This window comes from Muscardinus avellanarius (genome assembly GCF_963383645.1).
Source record: "Muscardinus avellanarius genome assembly, chromosome: 10".
Taxonomy (NCBI): domain Eukaryota; kingdom Metazoa; phylum Chordata; class Mammalia; order Rodentia; family Gliridae; genus Muscardinus; species Muscardinus avellanarius.
The window spans coordinates 54253914-54276456 of record NC_137796.1 but is presented as its reverse complement, the minus strand read 5'-3'; the positions used below and the strand labels follow the sequence as shown (position 1 = coordinate 54276456).

Below are 22543 nucleotides of genomic sequence, written 5' to 3'. Positions count from 1 at the left end.
TGTGATATGGAGCCTTAGACTACTTAGGATGGTAGATGTCAGTCTCTCACAATGAATAGCTAAGCACAGTGGCAGATGCCTGTAGACTCCTAGCTACTTGGGAGGCCTAATTAAGAGAATTGGAAGTTCAAGGCCAACTTAATGAGACAACTTAATGGTCAACTTAATGAGACACTGACTCAAGACAAATAAAAAGAGCTAGCCCCGTGATATAGAGTGTGCTGGGTTCCATCTCTAGTACTAGGGGAGTCAGGGGAACCAGGAGTGGTAATGCATGCCTATAATTCTAGTACTTGGAGGCTGAGACAGGAGAATCACAGGTTCAAAGACAGTCTTAGTTAGCCAGGCGTGGTGACACATGCTTGTAATCCCAGTACTTGGGAGGCTGAGACAGGAGGATTGCAGGTTTGTGGCCAGCCTCAGCTACTTAGTGAGACCCTCCACAACTTAGTGAGACCCTGTTTCAAAAAATAAAATAGGGCTGAGGTATAGCTCAGAGATAGAATGCTCCTGGGTTCAAACACACACACACACCCAACACACACACACACACTCAACAGTCTTAGCAATATAGCAACACCCTCAACAACTGAGCAAGACCCTATTTCAAAAAATAAAAAAAGCCAGGCATGGTGATGAATGTTTGTAATCTCAGTACTTGGGAAGCTAAAACAGGAGGATTTCTGGTTCTCAGCCAGCCTCAGCAATTTAGTGAGATCCTCCGCACCTCAGTGAGACCCTGTTTCAAAATAAAAGAATAATCCGCGCGCTCGGGAGGCGGAGACAGGAGGATGCGCAGGTTTGAAGCCAGCCCAGCTGGCTAAGATACCCTGTTTTCAAATATAAAAAAGTATAAAATAGGTCTGGGAGTGTAGCCCGGAGGTAGAAGGGCTTCCAGGAACCCCAGTACCACCAAAAAAAAAAAAGACCCAAAATAAAAGAAAAAAGCCAGGCTAGGAGTGTCACTTGGAGGTAGAATGACCCTGTCCCACCTCCAGCACCACACATGTACACACAAGAAAAAAAAGGAAAGAAAGAATTAAAGGGCTGGGGATGTAGTTCAGAGGCAGAACACCTCTGGGTTCAATCCCCAGTAACACACACACACACACACACACACACACACACACACACACACGACTCACAGTGTTGGATTTTGGAGAATTCATTTGATGCTGTAGCCCCTGATGTATTCCATCCTGTCCAGGGATTCTTTTTTTTTTTTTTTTGTGGTACTGGGGCTTTCTACCTGCAGGCTATACTCCCAGACCTATTTTATATATATATATATTTTTGGAAACAGGGTCTTGTTAAGTTACTGAGAGCCTCACTAAGTAGCTGAGGCTGGCTTTGAACCTAAGCGATCCTCCTGTCTCCGCCTCCCAAGCACGGGGATTACAAGGATGTGCCACCACGCCCGGCTCCAGGCATCTTTTCACACAGATGTCAGGCTCCTGCAACATTAGTGTTCTAGAAGCTCAGTTACAGTCATTCTTGGAATGCTGTGTAACACTGGAGTTAGGAAGCAGCTTCTAATGCAAGCCCTTAGACAGTTATCAAGTCTGAGAATCTAGGGTGTCAAACATTCTGAACTGTGTGCTCAGTAAACCCCAGGAAGTTAGCAGCAGCAGCTTAGTTGCACTATGGGAAGGGGTAGGGAGGACTCCACCAGTGGAGAAACTGAGGCCTAGGGATGGGAAGAAGACTTCTGAAGCCCACAGGAACCAGGGGCAGAGCCTGAGCTGCCCCAGGGGGCTTTTTTTTTTTTTCAGTACTGAGGATTGGACTCAGGGATATTCAACCTCCAAGCTACACCCCCAGCCCTATTTTTTTTTTTTTTTTTTGCGGGTCTGGGGATGGAACCCAGGGTCATTTGACCTCTGGAATACACCCCCTGTCCTTTTTTTTCTTTTTTTTAGGGTCTGGGGGTGGAACCCAGGGGCATTCAACCTCCGAGCTACACCTTCTGCCCTATTTTTTATTCTTTATTTTGAAACCGGGTCTCACTGAGTTGCAGAGGGCCTCACTAGGTAGCTGAGGCTGTCCGTGAACCGTGATTCTTCGGTCTCAGCCTCCCAAATGCTGGGATTACAAGCGTGCGCCACCACGCCCAGCTCCCTGTCCTATTTTTTATTCTTTATTTGAAAGAGGATCTCACTAAGTTGCGGAGGGCCTCACTAAGTAGCTGAGGCTGGCTGTGAACCTGTGATCCTCCTGTCTCAGCCTCCCAAGTGCTGGGATTACAAGCGTGTGCCACTATGCCTCTCTAGCCCTATTTTTTATTCTTTATTTTGAAACCGGGTCTCACAGAGTTGCAGAAGGCCTCACTAGGTTGCTGAGGCTGTCCACGAACCGCGATTCTCCGGTCTCAGCTTCCCGAATGCTGGGATCACAAGTGTGTGCCACCACGCCCAGCTCCCGGTGGGCCTTGGTCCCAACCTGGGGCTCTCTCTGCTTCTCTTAGGGGTGCCGGGGGTGGAGCCTGTAGGGCCCCATAGTATGGTATCTGGGGACTTTCTGGAAGCCTCTTTAGGGGAACAGATAAGAGTGGAGGTGCAGGTGGTGTTAGTGGGGACATAGTGACATCTACCTAGTCTCTCTCCCCTATTCACCATCCTTCAGAAATACAGCAACAATTCTTGGCGTTACCTCAGCAACCGGCTGCTGACCCCCAGCAACACGCAGGAGTGGCTGTCCTTTGATGTCACTGGAGTTGTGCGGCAGTGGCTGAGCCAAGGAGGTGAGGGCTGCTTGTCTGCTCGCCTCTGCTTCTTCACGGGTCAGTCCTGCTGTCTGTCCTGGGGCCACCTGGCTAGCACCCCCCCCATCCAAGGTTGGTGCCAAAGAAGCCTAGCTCAGCCTTCCTCCCCAGCACCCGGGTGATTGGTTGATGAATCCATTCTTGGTCGGTCCAGTTACCAAGCTCTCCACCCTGCCCTGTGCGCAAAGCAGCCCTGCCCTTCCCCTCACGGAGCTCCTTGTCCATAGGTGGGCCTATGAGTAACACAACTGTAGCGAGGCAGTGATGGCCCAAAGTGGACAGGGCTGGGATGGAGAGCCCACGAGGGGTACCTGACCCAGCCTGCACTGGAGGAGGGCACATCTGAGTGAGCTGAGCCAGCTAGGAAAGGAAGGAGGGGCAGAAGCCCTGTGTAAAGTCCCTAAGGTCAGGGAGAGCCTGACACATTTCATTTATGCCGGAGAGGACCTCATCGTCCTATTCCTGGTCGATGCCACTGTGCCTGTCTCTCTCTTCCTTCTGGCCTATTCGTTCACACGTTCATTCACGTACCCGCCAACAGATCTGTGCTCTGTGCCCAGCCCTGTGCTGGGTGGTGTCAGGGACAGGGTGGTGACCAAGACCATTCTAAGTCTTGCATTCATGGAGCTTTCAGCCCTTCTGGACACCTAGGAGGGCTTGCCAAAGCCCTTCTGTGCAGTAATAACCTAGAACTATGGAGGCCAGGCCTGGAGAGCATAGGCAGGGGGGTCAAACCTGGAGCGAGGGAAGCCCTAGGGCTGAAGGTGTGGTACCTTCTGTGGGCTCCCACATGAGGGAGGGTCCCCCGATGAGGGCGACTGTGTGGAGATTGATGGGATATGCATTCATTTGGCCCGATGAAAAGATGGGAGTGGGGAGCAGGCAGATACCAGCTGGACAGACTGGGCCATCGGATGTAAGGATGCCAAAGGTTGGCAATGCCGAGTTCCACGCACCCAGCTTAGGGTCTGGCACACAGTAGGACCTTAAAAATCATTTCCACATTCATTCAAGAAATAGCTCACAGCTGGGCATAGTGGTGCACACCTGTAATCCTGGTACTTGGGAGGCTGAGACAGGAGGAACACAGGTTCGAGGCTAGCCTCAGCATCTTAGCAACACCCGCAACAACTTAACAAGACATGGTTTCAAAATAAAAATTAAAAAGGGCTAGGGGTATAGCTGGGAGGTAGGATGCCCTTGGGCTCAATCCTCAGTACCAGTACCCCATCCCCCCCCCCAAGAAAAAAGAAAGGAAAAAGAAAGAAAGAGAATTGATGAGTGCAGGGTAGGGAGCACGCAGGCTTAGATTGCACCCAGCCCTACCTTTGGCACCCGTGTGAGCTTGGGCACTCACTCCCTCTCTGTGCACCTCACTTCCTGGTCTGTGAAGTGGGGGGTTCCGGTAGGGAATGAAGAAGATAATGCCCACAGAGTTTCGAGCAGGTCTCGGCACCTGGTACACAGCACAGGTTTATTATTGTGACTGCAGGCCAGACCCGGTGGGGAACAAGAAAGATGAGGCTCCCCGCCCTGGTGCCTTCTGCTTTCTATTAAAAACAGTGAGAGAAATAACGCAATGCGAACATCAGAATATCAGAGCAGGTTCATGCTCCATCCGAAGCAAATTAAAGGGAAATCACAATGGGGAAGGGGTGTGCCTTCTGGAAGGCCTCTCTGAGGAGGTGACATCTGAGCTGTGACCTGGAGAGAAGGAGCCATGCAAAAAGCTAGAACAAAAGGCAGGGGTGGCGCACGCTTGTAATCCCAGCATTCGGGAGGCTGAGACCAGAGGATCGCGGTTCGCAGACAGCCTCAGCTACTTAGTGAGGCCCTCTGCAACTCAGTGAGACCCGGTTTCAAAATAAAGAATAAAAAATAGGGCAGGGGGTATAGCTCAGAGGACAAATGTCCCTGGGTTCCATCCCCAGACCCCCCAAAGCTAAAACAAAGCTGGAAGGATCGGGGTTCTCAGCTTCAGCTACTTAGTGAGGCCCTTTGCAACTCAGTGAGACCCTGTTTCAAAATAAAGAATAAAAAATAGGGCAGGGCTGTAGCTCGTAGGTAGAATGCCCCTGGGTTCCATCCCCAGTATCACCAAAAAAGAAAAAGAAAAAAAAAAAAGAGAAAAACTAGAACAAGAGCCTGCAGAGAGGGCAGAGCAGTGGGGTGCAGGCAGGAAGGAGCCCCTGGCTCTGCTCCATCCTGCCTCTTCCTGCCCGAGCCGGGCGGTGAGCAGAACCCTCAGACCGGCTTCCCTCTCCCCACCCACAGAGGAAATAGAGGGATTTCGCTTCAGTGCCCACTGCTCCTGTGACAGCAAAAGTAACGTACTCCAAGTGGAAATCAACGGTGAGGCCCCTTTCCCGGCCCCATGCCCAGTGTGTGTGTGTGTGTGTGTGTGTGTGTGTGTGTGTGTGTGAGATCCCATTTACCCTGATCGCCCATCCATCCATGTAAGAGTGCGCGTGCATATCCTCCATCCCCTGGCTCCCTAACTCAACCAGGGATCGGTCCCAAACGTCGGGGTGACCTGGCTGCCATTCATGACATGAACCGACCCTTCCTGCTCCTCATGGCCACCCCACTGGAGAGGGCCCAGCATCTGCACAGCTCCCGGCACCGCCGAGCCCTGGACACCAACTACTGCTTCAGGTGAACACTCCAGCCTGGGTTGCCCTTGGGCAGAGCATCTTCTTGAACCTGGAGGGCTTGGGGATAATGCTGGGATGTAGAAACCGGGAGTGTGATAATGTAGGGCTCGGGTTGCTTTCTTGCTGGACCATTGGAATCAGAGACTGTTAGAATGCTGGACGCTAAGACTCTTAAGAGTTAAAGTTAATTTTGGAAGTTTGCTTTTTTTTTTTTTTTTTTTGTACTGGGGATGGAACCCAGGGGCATTCTACTTTCAAATTATACCACTAGCCGGGTGTGGTGGCGCACGATTGTAATCCCTGCGCTTGGGAGGCTGAGAAAGGAGGATCACACAGGTTTGAAGCCAGCCTCAGCTACTTAGTGAGGCTCTGAGCAACTTAGTGAGACCCTGTTTCCAAATCAAATATTAAAAATAAAAGGTCTGGAAGTGTAGCCTGGAGGTAGAAAGCCTCTGGGTTCCACCCCCAGTACCACCAAAAAAATAAAAAAAGATTATACCACCAGATCTTTTTTTTGTGTGTGTGTGGTTCTGGGGAGGCATTTGACCTCCGAGCTACACCCCCTGCCTTATTTTTTATTCTTTATTTTGAAACAGGGTCTTACTAAGTTGCAGAAGGCCTCGCTAAGTAGCTGAGGCTGTCCGCAAACCACAATTCTCCAGTCTCAGCCTCCCCAAGGCTGGGATTACAAGCGTGCGCCACCACGCCCGGCTCAGATCTTTTAATTTTTATTTTGAAACAGAGTCTTGATAATGGCTGGGGTCTCACCAAGTTGCTGAGGCTATCTTTGAACTTGTGCTTCTCCTGTCTCAGCCTCCCAAAGTGCTGGGATTACAGGCTTGTGCCACCACACTCAGCTTGGCTTCTTACGTTGTTGACAGTTGAGGTGCTAGAACATGGGGATTGTAACAGGCAAGAACTCATTATGAACCATGGAGTTTTTTGTTGTTGTTGCTGTTCTTAGCTTGTTTTTTTGGGGGGGTCTTTTCTTACTTTGTCTTTAGAAATGGGGATTGACCCAGAGCACTGTACTTGCAACCCAAGTTCATTGCCTTTGAGCTACATTGTTAACAATTTGGAATTGAGAGTGTGGATGGAACTCAAGGAAAGCTGGGAGTTGGGATCCTAGAGTTTAGGAATTCAGAACTGGAAGATTGTCACTTTGAATTCATATGACATTGGCCAGCTGTAATCTCCAATGTGGACACATGGGCATCCTGACTCCTGGACTCAGAATAATGGAATCCTGTGTTGAAATATTAGCATGCACAGCTGGGTGTGGTGGTGCACACCTGGGAGGCTTAGCAAGACTCAGCAACTAGTGAGACCTTGTCTCAAAGCAAAAAATAAAAAGAGCTGAGAGTGCCGGGCATGGTGGCGCACACTTGTAATCTCAGTGCTTGGGAGGCTGAGACAGGAGGATCTCAGGTTCTCAGAAAGCCTTAGCTACTTAGTGAGACCCTCCACAGCTTAGTGAGACCCAGTTTCAAAATATAAGATAAAAAATAGGGTTGGCAGTGTAGCTGGAAGGTAGAATGCCCTGGGTTTCATCCCCGGTACTGCAAAAAAAAAAAAAAAAAAAAAAAAAAGGAATAAACAATAGGGCTGGGGGTGCAGCTTCGAGGTAGACCACCATGAGGGTTCAATCCCCAGTAACACACACACACACACACACACACACACACACACACCATGCACAAATGTTGGCAGTGGAGAAAGGCAGAATATGGGTATCCTAATATGCTGACGGACGCTCAATGTTGGAATGTTAGAATCTTAGAATGCTGGAATCTTAGGAAGTTGGCAGGTCAGATCTCCTGAATGATAGGCCTAGAACTGTGGAATGTTGAGATGTAGTACTGAAATATGGGGATTTAAGAATGCCCAAATCCTAGCCGGGTGTGGTGGCGCACGCTTGTAAATCCCAGCATTCAGGAGGCTGAGACAGGAGGATTGTGGTTCGCGGACAGCCTCAGCTACTTAGTGAGGCCCTCTGCAACTCATGAGACCCTGTTTCAAGATAAAGAATAAAAAATAGGGATGGGGGTGTAGCTTGGAGGTAGAATGCCCCTGGGTTCAATCCCCAGTACCACACCAAAAAAGAAAGACAGAAAGGAAGGAAGAAGGAAGGAAGTTAGTTGTGAGATTAGAGCAATAAGTTGATTTTGTCCTGCCCCTGCTTGAAATATCTCGGTGGAACCTCTGGGCTTTGTCACATGCTATTTTCTCATTGGACAGTGGGCCCTACTCCCTGGATCCTTTGAGAACAAATAGATTTAAGGTCCTGAATGCCAGTAGGTTACAAAGAGAGGCAGCTAATCATGGGAACATTCTCAAGGAGGAACACATCATTGCCCAGGATGTCTTGCCAAGAAAATTAAATGAAAAAAAAATTTTTTTGGTAGTACTGGGGATGGAACCCAGGGGCCTTCTTCCTCTGGGGCTACACTCCCAGACATATTTTATATTTTTATTTGGAAATAGGGTCTCTTAAGCCAGGTGAGGCTGGCTTTGAACCTGCGCGATACTCCTGTCTCCCCCTCCCAAGTGCAGGGATTACAAGCATGCGCCACCACGCCCGCCATAAATTAAATGAATTTTGATCAGGACTAAAGATCCAACTACCAAACTCCCAGAAATAAAGGGACAGAGGAACATGTTAAGCCACACCATAGAGACGTAGTCAGCAAAACTCAGATGGCGGGAAACGTGTCCTCCCTCTCCTTCTTTTAAACCCAGGGGCAGCCGGGCGTGGTGGCGCACGCTTGTAGTCCCCCGCACTTGGGAGGCTGAGACAGGAGGATCACACAGGTTCGAAGCCAGCCTCAGCTACTTAGTGAGGCTCTCAGCAACTTAGTGAGACCCTGTTTCCAAATAAAGTATAAAATAGGTCTGGGAGTATAGCCAGGAGGTAGAAAAGCCCCTGGGTTCCACCCCCAGTAACACACAAAATTAAAAATTAAACAAATCCAGGGGCATCCTTCCGAACTGAGGTGTACCTCTGAAACAGTGTCTCGCTGAGTAACTGAGGCTCTTGCTAAGTTGCTGAGGCCGGTCTGGAACCTGTGGTTGTCCATCTCAGCTTCACAAGGAGTAGGCTTACAGGTGTGCCACTGTGCCGAGCCTGACCCAGTTTCTTCAACAAATACAAGGAAAAAATAGGGAGGGAAGTATTTAGAGAGAAATGTCTATCTCTCCAAAGGGACATACCAGCATATTGCAATGTGTAAGCCTTATTTGGAGTGTGTGTGTGTGTGTGTGTGTGTGTGTGTGTGTGTGTGTGTGTGGTACTGGGGATAGAACTCAGAGGCATTCTACCTTTGAGCTCAATCCCCGGCCTGATTTTTTTTTTTTTTTTTAATTTGGAAACAGGGTCTCACTAGTTTGATGAGTCTTACTATGTGCTGAGGCTGTCCTCAAACCTGCAATCCTCCTGTGTTAGCCTCCCAAGTACTGGGATTACAAACTTGTGCCACCACACCGGGCTTATTTGGATTTTTAAAAAAAATTTATTTTTGAGATGAGTATACTGGCACTTGCTTGTAATTCCAGCATTTGAGAGACTAAGACAGGAGGATCATGTTTTGCATATAGCCTCAGCTACTTAGTGAGGTCCTCTGCAACTCAGTGAATCCCTGTTTCAAAATAAAGAATAATAATAATAAAAAAAAAGGGCTAGCGGTATAGCTCGGAGACAGAATGCTCCTGGGTTTTATCCTCAGTACCACACACACACACACAAAGTACTGGAAATTGAACTCAGGGGCATTCTACCTCTGAGCTACATCCATACGCTTCCCTCCCTCCCTCCCCCCCCCTCCCTCCCTCCCTCCCCCCACCTCTCTTTCTTCCTTTCTTTGTAGTACTGGGTATTGAACCCAGGGCCCTTCTACCTCTGGTACTGGGGATGGAACCCAGGGGGCTTTTCTACCTCTGGGATATACTCCCAGACCTATTTTATACTTTATTTGGAAACAGGGTCTCACTAAGTTGCTGAGAGCCTCACCAAGTAGCTGAGGCTGGCTTCGAACCTGCGCGATCCTCCTGTCTCAGCCTTCCAAGCACGGGGATTAAAAGTGTGTGCCACCATGCCTGGCTTATTTTTTATATTTATTTATTTATTTATTTATTTATTCATTTTTATTTATTTATTGGTGGTTTGGGGTTCCTGGAAACCCTTCTACCTCCGGGCTACACTCCCAGACCTATTTTATATTTTATTTGGAAACAGGGTCTCTTAAGCCAGCGAGGCTGGCTTTGAACCTGTGTGATCCTCCTGTGTCCGCCTCCCAAGCTCGGAGATTACAAGCGTGAGCCACCACGCCCGGCTTGCTAGATTTCTTTTTAAAAAGGCATTTATACAAGCTGCTTGAGACTTTGGGTTTGATCTCCAGCAGTGCCCCCTCCCCCAAAAAAAAAGACAGTTATGAGACAGTTGGGGAAATGTGAACTTGAGTAGATATTTGATGGTATCAAAGTATCATTGTTATTTTTTTTCTTTTTTGTGGTACTGGGGATGTGCAACCAAGTTGGGCATTGTGGCACAGGCCTGTAGTCCCAATGCTTGGGAGGTTGTGACAGGAGGATCACAGGTTCAAGGACAGCCTCAGAAATGTAACAAGACCCTGTTTCAAAACAAAAAATAAAAAGGGCTGGGTATATATCTTGGGGGTAGAATGCCGCTGGGTTCAATACCCAGTAACTAAAACACACACACACACACACACACACACACACACACACACACACACGGATGTTCAACTGGTAAAGTCTATAAAAATACCCCCAAACCAAAAAGAACTCTGAAGCTGGGTACAGTGATGTACATCTATAATCCCAGTACATGGGAGGCTGAGACAGGAGAATTGACGGTTAGAGGCCGGGAGTGTGTGGTAATTTAGCAAGATGTTTCAAAATAAAAAATAAAATAAGAGGCGGAGACCGGAGGGTCACAGTTCTCATACAGCCTCAGCTACTTAACAAGGCCCTTCACAACTCACTGAGACCCTGTTTCAAAATTAAAAAGACCAAAAAATAGGGCTGGGGGCTGGGCGTGGTGCAGCACGCTTGTAATCCCCGCGCTTGGGAGGCAGAGACAGGAGGATCGAGCGGGTTCGAAGCCAGCCTCGCTGGCTTAAGAGACACTATTTCCAAATAAAAAGTATAAAAATAGGTCTGGGAGTGTAGCCCGGAGGTAGAAGGGCTTCCAGGAACCCCAGTAGCACCAAAAATAAATAAATAAATAAATAAATAAATAAATAAATAAATATAAATAAATAAATAAAAAATAGGGCTGGGGGTGTAGCTTAGAGGTAGAATGCCTCTGAGTTTCATCCCCGGTACCACAAATAAATAAATAAATAAATAAATAAATAAATAAATAAATAAATAATAAAATAGGGCTGGAGATGTAGCTTGGAGGTAGAAAGCCCCTGGGTTCAATTGCCAGTATTATACACTACACACACACACACACACACACACACACACACACCTCTGACCTGGGCATGGTAGTGCATCCCTGTAATCCCAGTACTTGGGAGGCTGAGACAGGAGCATCACAGGTTCAGCAAATAGTGAGAGTCTCATCAACTTAGTGGGACCCTGTTTAAAAATAAAAGTTAAAAACAAAAAACAAAATAGGGCTGGGGGTGTAGGTCAGAGGCATACATATACATACACATACATACACATACACACACATCTATATCTATATCTATCTATCTATCTATCTATCTATCTATCTATATATATATATCTGAAACACTTGTAGTCCCAAACATTTGTGAAAAGGAATGTTCCGAGCTGGACGCTTGTAATCCCAGCATTTGGGAGGCTGAGACAGGCTGATCCGGGTTCGTGGCCAGACTCAGCTACTTAGTGAGTGAGGCCTTAATAAAAAATAGGGCTGGGGGTTGTAGCTCGGAGGTAGCATGCCCCTGGGTTCCATCTCCAGTACAAAAAAAAAAAAAAATTATTTTTTCTGTGGTAAAAAGTTGTTTTTAGCCGGGCGCGGTGGCGCACGTTTGTAATCCCAGCATTCGGGAGGCTGAGACCTGGAGGATCGTGGTTCTTGGACAGCCTCAGCTACTTAGTGAGGCCCTCTGCAACTCAGTGAGACCCTGTTTCAAAATAAAGAATAAAAAATAGGGCTGGGGGTGTAGCTCGGAGGTCAAATCCCCCTGGGTTCCATCCCCAGCACTCCTCTCACACACACAAAGTTGTTTTTGTGTCAGCTCCAGCCCATAGCTCCAGCAGCCAAGGTAGAAGTGAGGGGCGGGGCCCCTGAGGCTCCAGGTGCATTCCTTTCACTCAGTAGGCCCTGCTGGCTCTTGACAGGCTGGACAAAAGCGGTCCCCAAAGGCAGAACTGTGGGAATCCCAGTCGCAGCACACAGTAGGTCCCAGTGTGTCCTGTTCAAATGAGTAAGCCTGTGTACCAGGAGCGCCTGCAGGGCATATTTAGCATGGACCACTGTTCCCCACCCCAAATCTTCTCACTCAGTAGGTCTGTGGGTTTGTATTTCCCACAAGTTAAGGTCCAGGGAAACCATGTGGAGAGCTGACTTGGAAAATAGAGTCACAGGGTATTCAAATCCTAGGACTGAGCTGGGCCTGGTGGTACAAGCCTGTGATACCAGTACGTGGGAGGCTGAGACAGGTGGATCGCAGTTTTAAGGTCAGCCTCAGCAGCTTAGCGAGACCCTTTTACAAAATAAAGAATAAAATTGGACTGTATAGCTCAGAGGTAGAACACCCTTAGGTTCAATTCCCAGTACCAAAATAATAATAATAATAATAATAATAATAATAATTAGTTAATTAAAAAAAGAAAAAAAATCTTAGGGTTCAGAACTCCAGCCAAAGTTAGGTTGGAAACTAGATATCTAAACAGTGGGTCTTCCCTTTTTGGGAGTCTAGGACTTTACCCCCTCTGGAAAGGGAAAAGCCAGGAACCTCCCCCCACCAATCAGTGTACCTGTATACACACGTGCAGATGCTTGGTCTCTCAGGAGCCACCCTGAGCCCCTTCACAGACTCCTAATGTCTTTTGGGCCTCAGATTAACAACACCTTCCTTGATTTAACATTCCCCACCTTTGGGAGGACCAGGCTGAATTTACAAGACTCCAGTTACCTAAATCCCTTCTTAGGGTTCATCTATAGTTCCTAGAAAGGTCATACCCAGCTCAGAATGGTATTGTTTTTATATGCTGCTATTCTCTAACCTGCTTTTTTTTTTTTTTTAGGTACTAGGGATTCTACCAGAATTCTAGTAGAATGCTTGGAGGGGCATTCTACCTCTGAGCTACACCCCCAACCTTATTTTAATTCTTTATTTTGAAACAGGGTCTCACTAAGTAGCTTGAGGCAGGCTGAGAACCTAGGATCTTCCTGTCTCAGCCTCCCAAGCGTGCACCACCATGCCCGGCTCTAATTTGCTTTTTGAAAACTATATATATATATATATATATATATATATATATATATATATATATATTTTTTTTTTTTTTGCAGTACTGGGGATTGAACCCGAGGCTGGCTGTGAACCCCGTTCCTCCTGTCTCAGCCTCCAAAATGTTGGAATACAAGCATGTGTCACCACGCTCAGCTTGAAAACACAATATATTAATCAGTTAATTTACATATCCAACAGTGATGAGTACCTTTTATGTGTCAGGTGTTGGCAGACACTGGGGATACATAAGGGAAAAAACTGATTCCCATGCTCAGAGGTAGACAGATAATCTCTAATAAAATAACACATGGCCATAAGTTCTAAAGTTCTAAGATGGTATATAAATCAGAAAGAGGACAGAATATATATATATATACATATATATATATATATATTGTTTTTTTGGTGGTACTGGGGTTCCTGGAAGCCCCTCCACCTCCAGGCTACACTCCCAGACCTATTTTTACATTTTTATTTGGAAACAGGGTCTCCTAAGCCAGCGTGCAGGGCTGGCTTCGAACCTGCGCGATCCGCCTGTCTCTGCCTCCCAAGCGCGGGGATTACAAGCATGCGCCACCATGCCCAGCGAAAGAAATATATATTGAGAACTATTTTATATTATGACTGAAATTGTTTTATTATGAGAAATGTCAAATGTTAACGAAAGCAATTAATATATTGAAAGTCTGTGAACTCTTTTTTTGTTATGTGGTGCTGGGGATTGAACCTAGGGGCATTCTACTTACAAGCTACACCCCCCCAGACCGATTTTATTTTTTTTTATTTGGAAACTGGGTCTCACTAAGTTGCTGAGGGTCTTGCTAATTTGCTGAAACTGGCTTCAAACCTGTGATTCTCTTGTCTCAGCCTCCGAAGTGCTGGGATTACAGGCAAGTGCCACCATGTCCGGCTTCTCTCATTCAGCCCCAACAGTCATCAGGATTTTGCTGTAATTCACATATGGACATTCTCATATTTTCTTATAACAGCTGCAATATCACTGAATGGGATTAACAGTCATTTACTTGGATTGATAGTTTGGATAGGATGACTCTGGCAGGTCTCTGAGGAGGTGATGTTCATTTGAGTAACTGATATTGAACATCTGCTCAATAATAAATAAACAGCCAGGGACTGTTTTAGGAGATACAACAGCCTGAGTGATGGACATTTGAGCCCAGAGCCGGGCTTGGTGGCACATGTCTGTAATCCCAGCAGTTGGAAGGATGAGACAGGAGGATTGCAGGTTCACAGCCAGCCTCAGCAATTTAGCCAGGCCCTGTTTCCAGGCTTAAACAATGACAACAAATTGTGTGTGTGTGTGTGTGTGTGTGTGTGTGTGTGTGTGTGTGTGTATGTGGGGTCAGGTGTTGGCAGACACTGGGGATACAACAAGGGAATATAGCTTAGAGATAGAAAATCCCTGGATTCAATCCCCAGTACCACAAAATAAAACCAGAACAGAGACAGGTTTGGCCAAGGACTAAGTGCGGTGAAGGAACCAAAGCGCGGCTATCTGTGGAGAGAGCTAAGGCCAAGACTGTGTTTGAGGAAGACAGGGCGCCAGTGTGGCTGGATTGAAGCCGGGGCAGGTAGGGGTGAGATGGGCCAGACCCCAGGCAGCTGTGGCTCCCGACGAGGACCTGGGCGTTTGCCCCGATGCACGGAGCCGTCGCAGAGCAGAGGCACGACGTGACAGTCTAGATAGCACGTGCGTGGCCTTGGAAGGCTGAGATTTTTGTCTGTTTTGTTTGTAATGTCTCCAGCAGTGGGTCCCCGCCCAGCATTCAGTAGTCGCTTAGTAAATGTTTATTGTACAAACAGAACGTACCAGTGCACGGGAGCTGCATTGTTGCTGGTTTTATGATCCCCGTGTGATGCGCCTCCATTTATTTAGCCCTTCTGTGCGCGTCTGTGTCTGAAGGCTTGCTCCCTGCACTGCCTGAGAGCGTGTTGCTCAGGCACTTAGCACACTGGGTGGTGAGAGGAAGTACTTAACTGTACTAGTAATACCCACAGGGGGTGCGAGGGAGGCCCAGGTGGGGAGGAGCTGGGGGCCACCTAGGGCGGTGCGCACACAGGTGGAGGTGCGGGGAGCAGCACGCCCCCCCCCCCTTCTGACCCTGCTCCTGCCCTCCCACCTGCAGCTCCACGGAGAAAAACTGCTGCGTGCGGCAGCTGTACATCGACTTTCGCAAGGACCTGGGCTGGAAGTGGATACACGAGCCCAAGGGCTACCACGCCAACTTCTGCCTGGGACCCTGCCCCTACATTTGGAGCCTGGACACGCAATACAGCAAGGTGGGTCAGGCTCACGGGTCTGAGGGGAGCCGGGACCAAGGAGGAGGAGAAGAGCGGAAATGCAAAATCAGAGAGATGAGTGGGCAGGATAGGAAGAAGGGGGCAGAGGCGGGGTAGGGGGAATAAAGAGCTGAGAGGCAGAGATGGGGATTGGGAGAGACCGAGAGATAGGAGGAGACCCGGAGGATGGAGAAAGACAGAATTGGGGAGAGGCTGGCGGGGTGCGGACACTCCCGGGGCAGGGGCGGTGTCGGGGGTGGGGGGCGCCCCTCACCCCCTCCTCCAGGCCGGGCCCCGACCCTGACCCGCCCGGCCGCCCGCAGGTCCTGGCCCTGTACAACCAGCACAACCCCGGCGCGTCGGCGTCGCCGTGTTGCGTGCCGCAGGCTCTGGAGCCTCTGCCCATCGTGTACTACGTGGGCCGCAAGCCCAAGGTGGAACAGCTGTCCAACATGATCGTGCGCTCCTGCAAGTGCAGCTGAGGCCCCGCCCCCGCCCCCGGCAGGCCCGGCCCCGCCCCGCCCCGCCCCGCCCGGGCTGTATTTAAGGACACCTGCGCCCCAAGCCCACCTGGGGGCCCATTAAAGGTGAGAGAGGACTGGTGTCTCCGTGTCGTTGGGCGCCTGACTGGCTCTCCCCACTTCACCGCCGCTCCCGCTCCATCTCTCTCTCCGCCTCCTCCATTCGTGTCCCCATCACGGGGACAGCACAGGCTGGGTTCCAGGTTCCTGGCGCTCCTGAAGGCGCCCGAGGCCAAGGGTGAGCTTTGGTTCCATCTGTCTGCCGCGCCCCTGGGGCACTTACATACATTGATGCGCTCGCGGAATAGCAGGGATTCTGATAGCCCATTTCACAGGGGAGGTTAAAGGAGTAGTTCCTGAGCCGGGCGTGGTGGTGCACGCTTGTGATCCCAGCATGGGAGGCTGAGACGCGAGGATCGCGGTTCTGTACAGCCTCAGCTACTTAGTGAGGCCCTTTGCAACTCAGTGAGACCCGGTTTCAAAAAATAAAAAGGCTAGTCGGGCGTGGTGGCTTGGGAGGTGGAGACAGGAGGATCGCGCAGGTTCGAAGCCAGCCTCAGCTGGCTTAAGAGACCCTGTTACCAAATAAAATATAAAATAGGTCTGGGAGTGTAGCCCGGAGGTAGAAGGCTCCTGGGTTTCACCCCAGTACCACCAAAATAAAAATAAATAAATAAAAAGGCTAAGCCGGGCATGGTGGCACATGCTTGTAATCTCAGCATTTGGGAGGCTGATTATGGTTTGAAGACAGCCTCAGCTACTTAGTGAGGGCCTTTGCAACTCAGTGAGACTCTGTTTCAAAATAAAGAATAAAAATAGGGCTGGGGCGTAGCTTGGAGGTAGAATGCCCCTGGGTTCCATCCCCAGTATAAAAAAAAAAAAAAAAAAAAGAAAAGAAAGAAAGAAAAGAAAAAGAAAGAAAAAAGGCTAAAAAACAGGGCTGGCACTGGGCGTGGTGGTGCATGTTTGTAATACCCACGCTTGGGAGGCGGAGACAGGATGATCGCACAGGTCTAAAATCAGACTCACTGGCTTAAGAGACCCTGTTTCCAAATAAAAATAATATAAAATAGGTCTGGGAGTGTAGCTCGGAGATAGCAGGGTTTCCAGGAACCCCAGTATCGCAAAAAAAAAAAGTAGTAGTTGTCCCTACCCACCAGGAATCTGCTTTCTGGGGCTGGGAGACAGAGGGCAAAAAAGAATGGTTCCCTGATAGATGGCATGCAGGCAGGATGGAGAGCAAGGGCTGGCTTTGGGGAGGGAACACTTCTAGAAGGAAGTGGCATTTGAAACTTGAAGGAAGCCAAGAAGGCAGGCTGAGGGAGGACCTGAGGCGAGTGTTCTGCGTAGAGAGAGGAGAAAAGCAAAGACCCGGAAGTGGTGAGCAACTTGGGGTGTGCTAAGCAGTGAGGAAAGAGGCCAGTGTGGTTGGAAGAGGGCGAGCAAGGGAAGGGTGTTGGGAGCTGAGTCAGACGCACACTCACAGGCCAGAGAGTAATAACAATCCTACATGCCAGGTATGTCATCTCTCCTAGCTAGCTCACTGCATGCTCCCCGCAGCCCAACAGAGCCGGGGTCAGCACCCCGAGGCTCACAGCCAGTTCCAGCGCACTGCCTATTTTTGCAAATAAAGTCATAGAGGAACATAGCCAGACGCCTTTGTCTACATATCGTCTGTGGCTGTGTTCGTGGCCCTTCGGTGGCAGAGTGGAGACCATCCTTTAGCAAGGAAGTTTGCTGGCTCCTGCCACGGAGACCACTTGCTGACCCCTTTACAGGTGGAAACACCGAGATACAGGGAGGTTCCATTGGCTGTTAAGTTGGCACAGCTGGTAAGAGGCAGAGCTGGGATCTGAGCCCAGGCAGCCTAGGTGAGGGGCCGTGTTTGTGAGCCTTCTGCTGGGACTGCCTTCCAGATCACGTTAGGAGGGAGGGGCCCGGCAAGGACTCGTCCTCTGCGGCAGATGGGAGCCACAGCATGTTCTGAATGGAGGAAGGGCTCGGGAAGCACCCTCTGGCTGAAGGTGGAGGGTGAGGGAGGAGCCGGAGCCTGGGTCGGAGTGAGCTTCCCCTTGCTGTTTCATATATATATATATATGTATATATTTTTTGTGGTGTGGGGGATGGAGCCCAGGGGCATACTACCTCAGAGCTACACCCTCAGCCCTATTTTTTTTATTCTTTATTTTGAAAGTGTCTCACTGAGTTGCAAAGGGCCTCACTAAGTAGTGGCCGAGGCTGTCTTTGAACCTCAATCCTCCTGTCTCAGCCTTCCAAATGCTGGGGTTACAAATGTGCGGCACCACGCCCAGCTTTGTCTCACTCTTCATTTGCTGTACTTGTGCTTGTGAATTTCCTCCTGCTTCCTCTTTCTCCAGCCTCTCGGTTTCCTCTGCCTCCCAGGTTTCACTTCTCACTCTCTCCCCTGCATGCTCAGGCCCAGGACCCCTTGACTTGCTCCTCTACCCAGGCTTGTCCCGGGCAGGCGGGCGGGCAGCAGGACAGAGGGAGGGCCTAGCTCCCTTTGCCCATGAGCCCCAGGGCAGCTGGCAGCACTGGCGCTGGGTGAGTGGGTCCTGGCTCTGTTCTGCCTCCTCCTGCCCCAGGACTGGGAGCTGCAGAGGGCTGGGCTTGGGGGGAAAAGGAGCTCCCTGTGCAAAGACTTGCTACCACTGTCGCCAGCCTCATGTGTGGGATACCACTTGAGGCCTGGTCCAAGTGGCAGAGACACAGTGACATGGACTGTGGTCACTGCAGCCCCATAACAGTGCAGCAGGAATACACATCCGCACATTCCTACAGAGGCTGAAATACAGGTAGCGTCCCCAACCACACACACTTGTTCACCTCTGAGAGTTGCAGTGGAGAGACTCTTGCAGGACCTAGGACACGACTGTGACGCCTGGCGGCAGTTACAGCCCATACATACAGGTGCAGAGAGAGAGTGCTGTTCCTTCACATACACAGGCCAGCCTTAGAGCTTCACCGGGACATGACACAAGCAGAGACTGCCGTAGCAAAATAGTCACACAAATATATTCCACGGGGTCATGGTCATCACCACCACACAGCAGACACAGATTCAGACAGTGTTACACACAGACACACCACAGCCTCAGAGTGCTGTCAGGAAACAGACCCCCCAGGAGTTACATAAACATCCTCCGTGGGGTCATGGTCAGTGTGTGACCCATCACAGTGCCACCCACACCACACAAGCAGGTTTGACACACGTCACAATCGCAAGACGGCCAGCTGGTCCTACCCACTGTCTGACATCTCACATACCCCACACACTCTGTCCAGGGGAGTCCCACAGAAGGCCACAACCCTGTCACACCCAGAAACACACCCAGGGTCTCAGACAAGCAGCTCCCACACATCCAGACAACCCCTGGGCTCCCCAAGGCCCTCACAGGCCCAGGTTGGCTGCCCTGCCTACTGGTGACACCCGCCCACCTGCCTGAGGCTGCTGTGGGGGCTGCCACCCAGCTGGCAAGGGGGGAAGGCAGTGTGGGCTCGGCACCTTTGCTTCACCACGCTGTGTGCATGGCCTTGGCCCTGCCACCCTGGCCTGCTGGGTGGCCCGGCCAGTCGGGACATGTCTGCCCAGCTTGCACCGACCCGCAGGGCAGGACTGCCAGAGGTTCAGGGCGCACCGCTGCTCCCTGGCCCTGCCCCACTGGCAGCCGGGACCTTCGGGGGAAGTCATGGGGGGAGCCTGGGTTCCGGCCGGAGCCCCAGCTTCCCGTCCAGCCCCACTGGCAGGAAGCCGCTGGGGGAGGCCAGCTCAGGCCTTCCTGCCCCCTGCCTGGGAGGGACAGGGGGTGGGGTGGGGGTGGGGCGAGAGAGCCTCTTCCCCTAAACCCCTGGTCATCCCGTCCAAGTGCTGGTGTGTTTTGTGTGTGTGTGTGTGTGCGCACCTGTGTGTCAGCACTTTGAGGGGAGTGCCGGGGGCCTCTGGAGTGGATGGCAGTCCGCGTGGTGCGGTGTCCCCAGCACGTGTTGAGCACAGTGCCCTGTGGCTGTGCTGCATTTCTGTTGAGTGAGTCTGCTGGTTCATGTTTCTGCTGGAGCAGCTGGGGGACTTTCTGTGGTTCTGTGTTCTGGCGCTGTTTGATGAGTCCGTGTACCAGTGGGTTGCATATCTGGGATGTATGGTGTGTCTCAATGTTTTCCTCCACATATTCAGTTCTTCTCTGGATGTAAACTGTATGTCCTTATTGTAAGTTTGACTTGTGATCTGGGTGTTTTCTGGGTATGTATGTATGTACCCATGAGAAGTTTTCCAGAAGTGTTATTTTTTTTCTTCCTTCCTTCCTCCCTCCCTTTGTTGTGATGCTGGGATTGAACCCAGGGACCTTCTACCTCTGAGCTACACCCTTCACCCTACTTTATTCTTTTATTTGGAAACAGTCTCACTAAATTGCTGAGGCTGGAGCCGGGGATGGTGGCACACACTTGTAATCCCAGTACTTGGGAGGCTAAGACAGGAGGATCACGAGTTCTATGACAACCTCAGCAAGTAGTGAGACTCTCATCAACCTAGAGAGACCCTGTTTCCAAATAAAAATAAAATAGGTTGGGGTATAGCTTGGAGGTAAAATGTCCCTGGGCTCAATCACACACTCACACACGCTCTCTCTTTCTCTGAGGCTGGCTTTGAACCTGTGATCCTCTTGTCTTAGCTTCCCAAGTACTGGGGTCACAGGCATGTGCCACACGCCTAGCTCGACTTTGTTTCTACACAAGCCGTTTCCAGTGCATGTGTGTAAGGTAAGCGCTCTACCCGGAGCCACCCCAGCCTTACACTGCTGTGTGATTAGTGGCACCCTGTTGGTATTCTGAGCACTTTCGTGGTTCACAGATCTCTGTAGTGTAGTGTGTGTGAGAAGGCATGCTCCCGGCTGTGAGCCTGTGTGTGTCCATCTGAGGGGCTGGTGTTCTCAGCCTGTGTGGGCATCTGTGAGAGCAGGTGGAGTCTTTACTGGTGTTGCAACTGTGGCTGGTGATGTCAGTGTGTGGAGTCGTGAGGGTCCCCTCTGAGGGTGTCTGGAGGTCTCAGCATAGGTGGGTGTGGGTCTGCATTGTGTGCTCCTGTTTTCAGGGGCCTCCGGTGTCCTGTGAAGCCATTGGCATTTGTGCGATCAGTGCCTACCCGTTGGCTTCTGTGCTGACCAAGTGGAGGCTTACGTCTGTGGCGTCCCCTTGCTGGCTGGTGCCACGCTGGCTTGGGGCTGGCTGTGGCAGCGGGCAGGGCAGGGGCTGTGGTGGGCACTGGCCCCACGCCCAGCCTCGGTATAAATATCCCCAGGCTGCCTGCGGCTGTGTTTACTCGGCCCCAGCCCGGGGGCGGCAGCAGCCCAGCAGATCCTGGGGGTGGGGGTGACCAGGCCACAGCACAGACATTTCCTTCTGGCCAGACAGGTTTGCAGCCTTGCTGCCTTCTCCTGCGGGTGGGGAGGGAGAGGCAGTGACCCCTCATTCTGGGCTCCCTGGGGCCACAAGTGAGCTCAGTCCTGGACATCCCAGGTGGGCTTCCCAGGGACAGAGAAGGCGGAGATGGAGACAAGCAGGGAGGGGGGCAGGAGAAAATGAGGGTGAAGGCGAGGGGAAGAGAGAGGAACGGGGAAATGGGGTTACCAAGACAGTGGCCAAAGCTGAGGCCTGGGAGGGAATGGGGTGGGGAGAAGAGAGGGGGAGCGGGCAGGAGCACAGGGAAACCCAGGGAGAGGAGGGGAGTGGAGTCACTGGGAGACACCAACAGCCTGCGGGTACAGACGAAGACTGGGGAGTCTGAAGGGACTGCAAAGCGGGAGAAAGTAGCTAGCTTCAGGTCTGGCAGGACACACAGAGGTGTGGGGGCTGGGGACTAGGACAGACAGGAGACACGGGGGTGGGGGCCGGATGTCCACAGAGGGGCTCTCCTCCAGCTGGGCCTTCCTTCCCTGACTCAGCCTCTCCACCCACCACGTCCCCAGACCTGGGAGCAAAGGGAGAGGTGCCCACTGTGGGGGCTGCGACTGGGGGTGTGCCTCTCACCATCCCGGCCTGATCCTGTCTCCGCCTCTTTTCCTGTCTCCTCATCTAATCCCAGTCGCTGTGACCGGGCTCCACCTCTGTCTCAGCTGTAGACGCTCCTGTCTCCCAGTCTCCACCATCTGACTAACCCCGATTCTGACTCAATTGCTGTGCCTCTCATCTCTTTAAAAAGGTTACATAACCACTTTATGTACGGCAAAGTATATCATCAACACATTTAATGATCAAATGATAGACTGAGGGCTGATACCTACACCATGAAAAAACATTTACAAATCTAGGGCATGGAATAGACAAGAGTACCTCCAAGATGAAATGCTCACCTCCCTAGCTCCCGTCCTTCCAAGTGGTGTGGCCCCTCTGGGGGTCATGGAGCCTAGCTAGCTGGAATTACTGGAATTAGCCCCCTGCACCAGATGGTGTCAATTCAGTGGCCGGAAGCCTGTCTTACATGTAGAGATGGGCCCTACCTCGGGAGGCCCCATGGCATCAGAATGATAGCTATCTTCTTTGGCATCTGCTTCATAAGTCCTCCTGAGGAAACTTGTGTGTTCTTCCACTTCTGTCTAGCTCAGGGGCGTCCTGAACTAGACAGAGGTATCTGCCAGGCAGCGAGCGGTTTCCAGGACCTGGGCTTGCACCTCCATGCTGCGGGGGTGAGGGGAGCTTGAGGAAAGGCATCTGCTCGGGCCCTCTTGACCCTCTGGGGTAGAGCTGACAGTCTTGATCACCAGCCCTCCAGAGGCATCCTCTCAGCGCCAGGCCTCTCTTGACCAGGCCCAGAGCGCTCAGAAGCCGAGGCTTTCA

The 22543-nt window shown here is 50.8% G+C and overlaps 1 protein-coding gene across 1 annotated transcript in view; it reads left to right on the top strand.

The window, feature by feature from the left end:
• Positions 1–15655, top strand: part of TGFB1 (transforming growth factor beta 1) — a gene marked incomplete at both ends in the record, with an annotated part of 28034 nt that extends 12379 nt beyond the window's left edge. Inside the window, 5 exons of the mRNA XM_080702460.1 lie at positions 2623–2740; positions 5036–5113; positions 5269–5416; positions 15020–15173; positions 15497–15655. Of these exons, the coding sequence (XP_080558586.1) occupies positions 2623–2740; positions 5036–5113; positions 5269–5416; positions 15020–15173; positions 15497–15655 (657 nt within the window). The remainder of the gene's footprint in view (positions 1–2622; positions 2741–5035; positions 5114–5268; positions 5417–15019; positions 15174–15496) is intronic.
• Positions 15656–22543: the final 6888 nt, after the last annotated feature.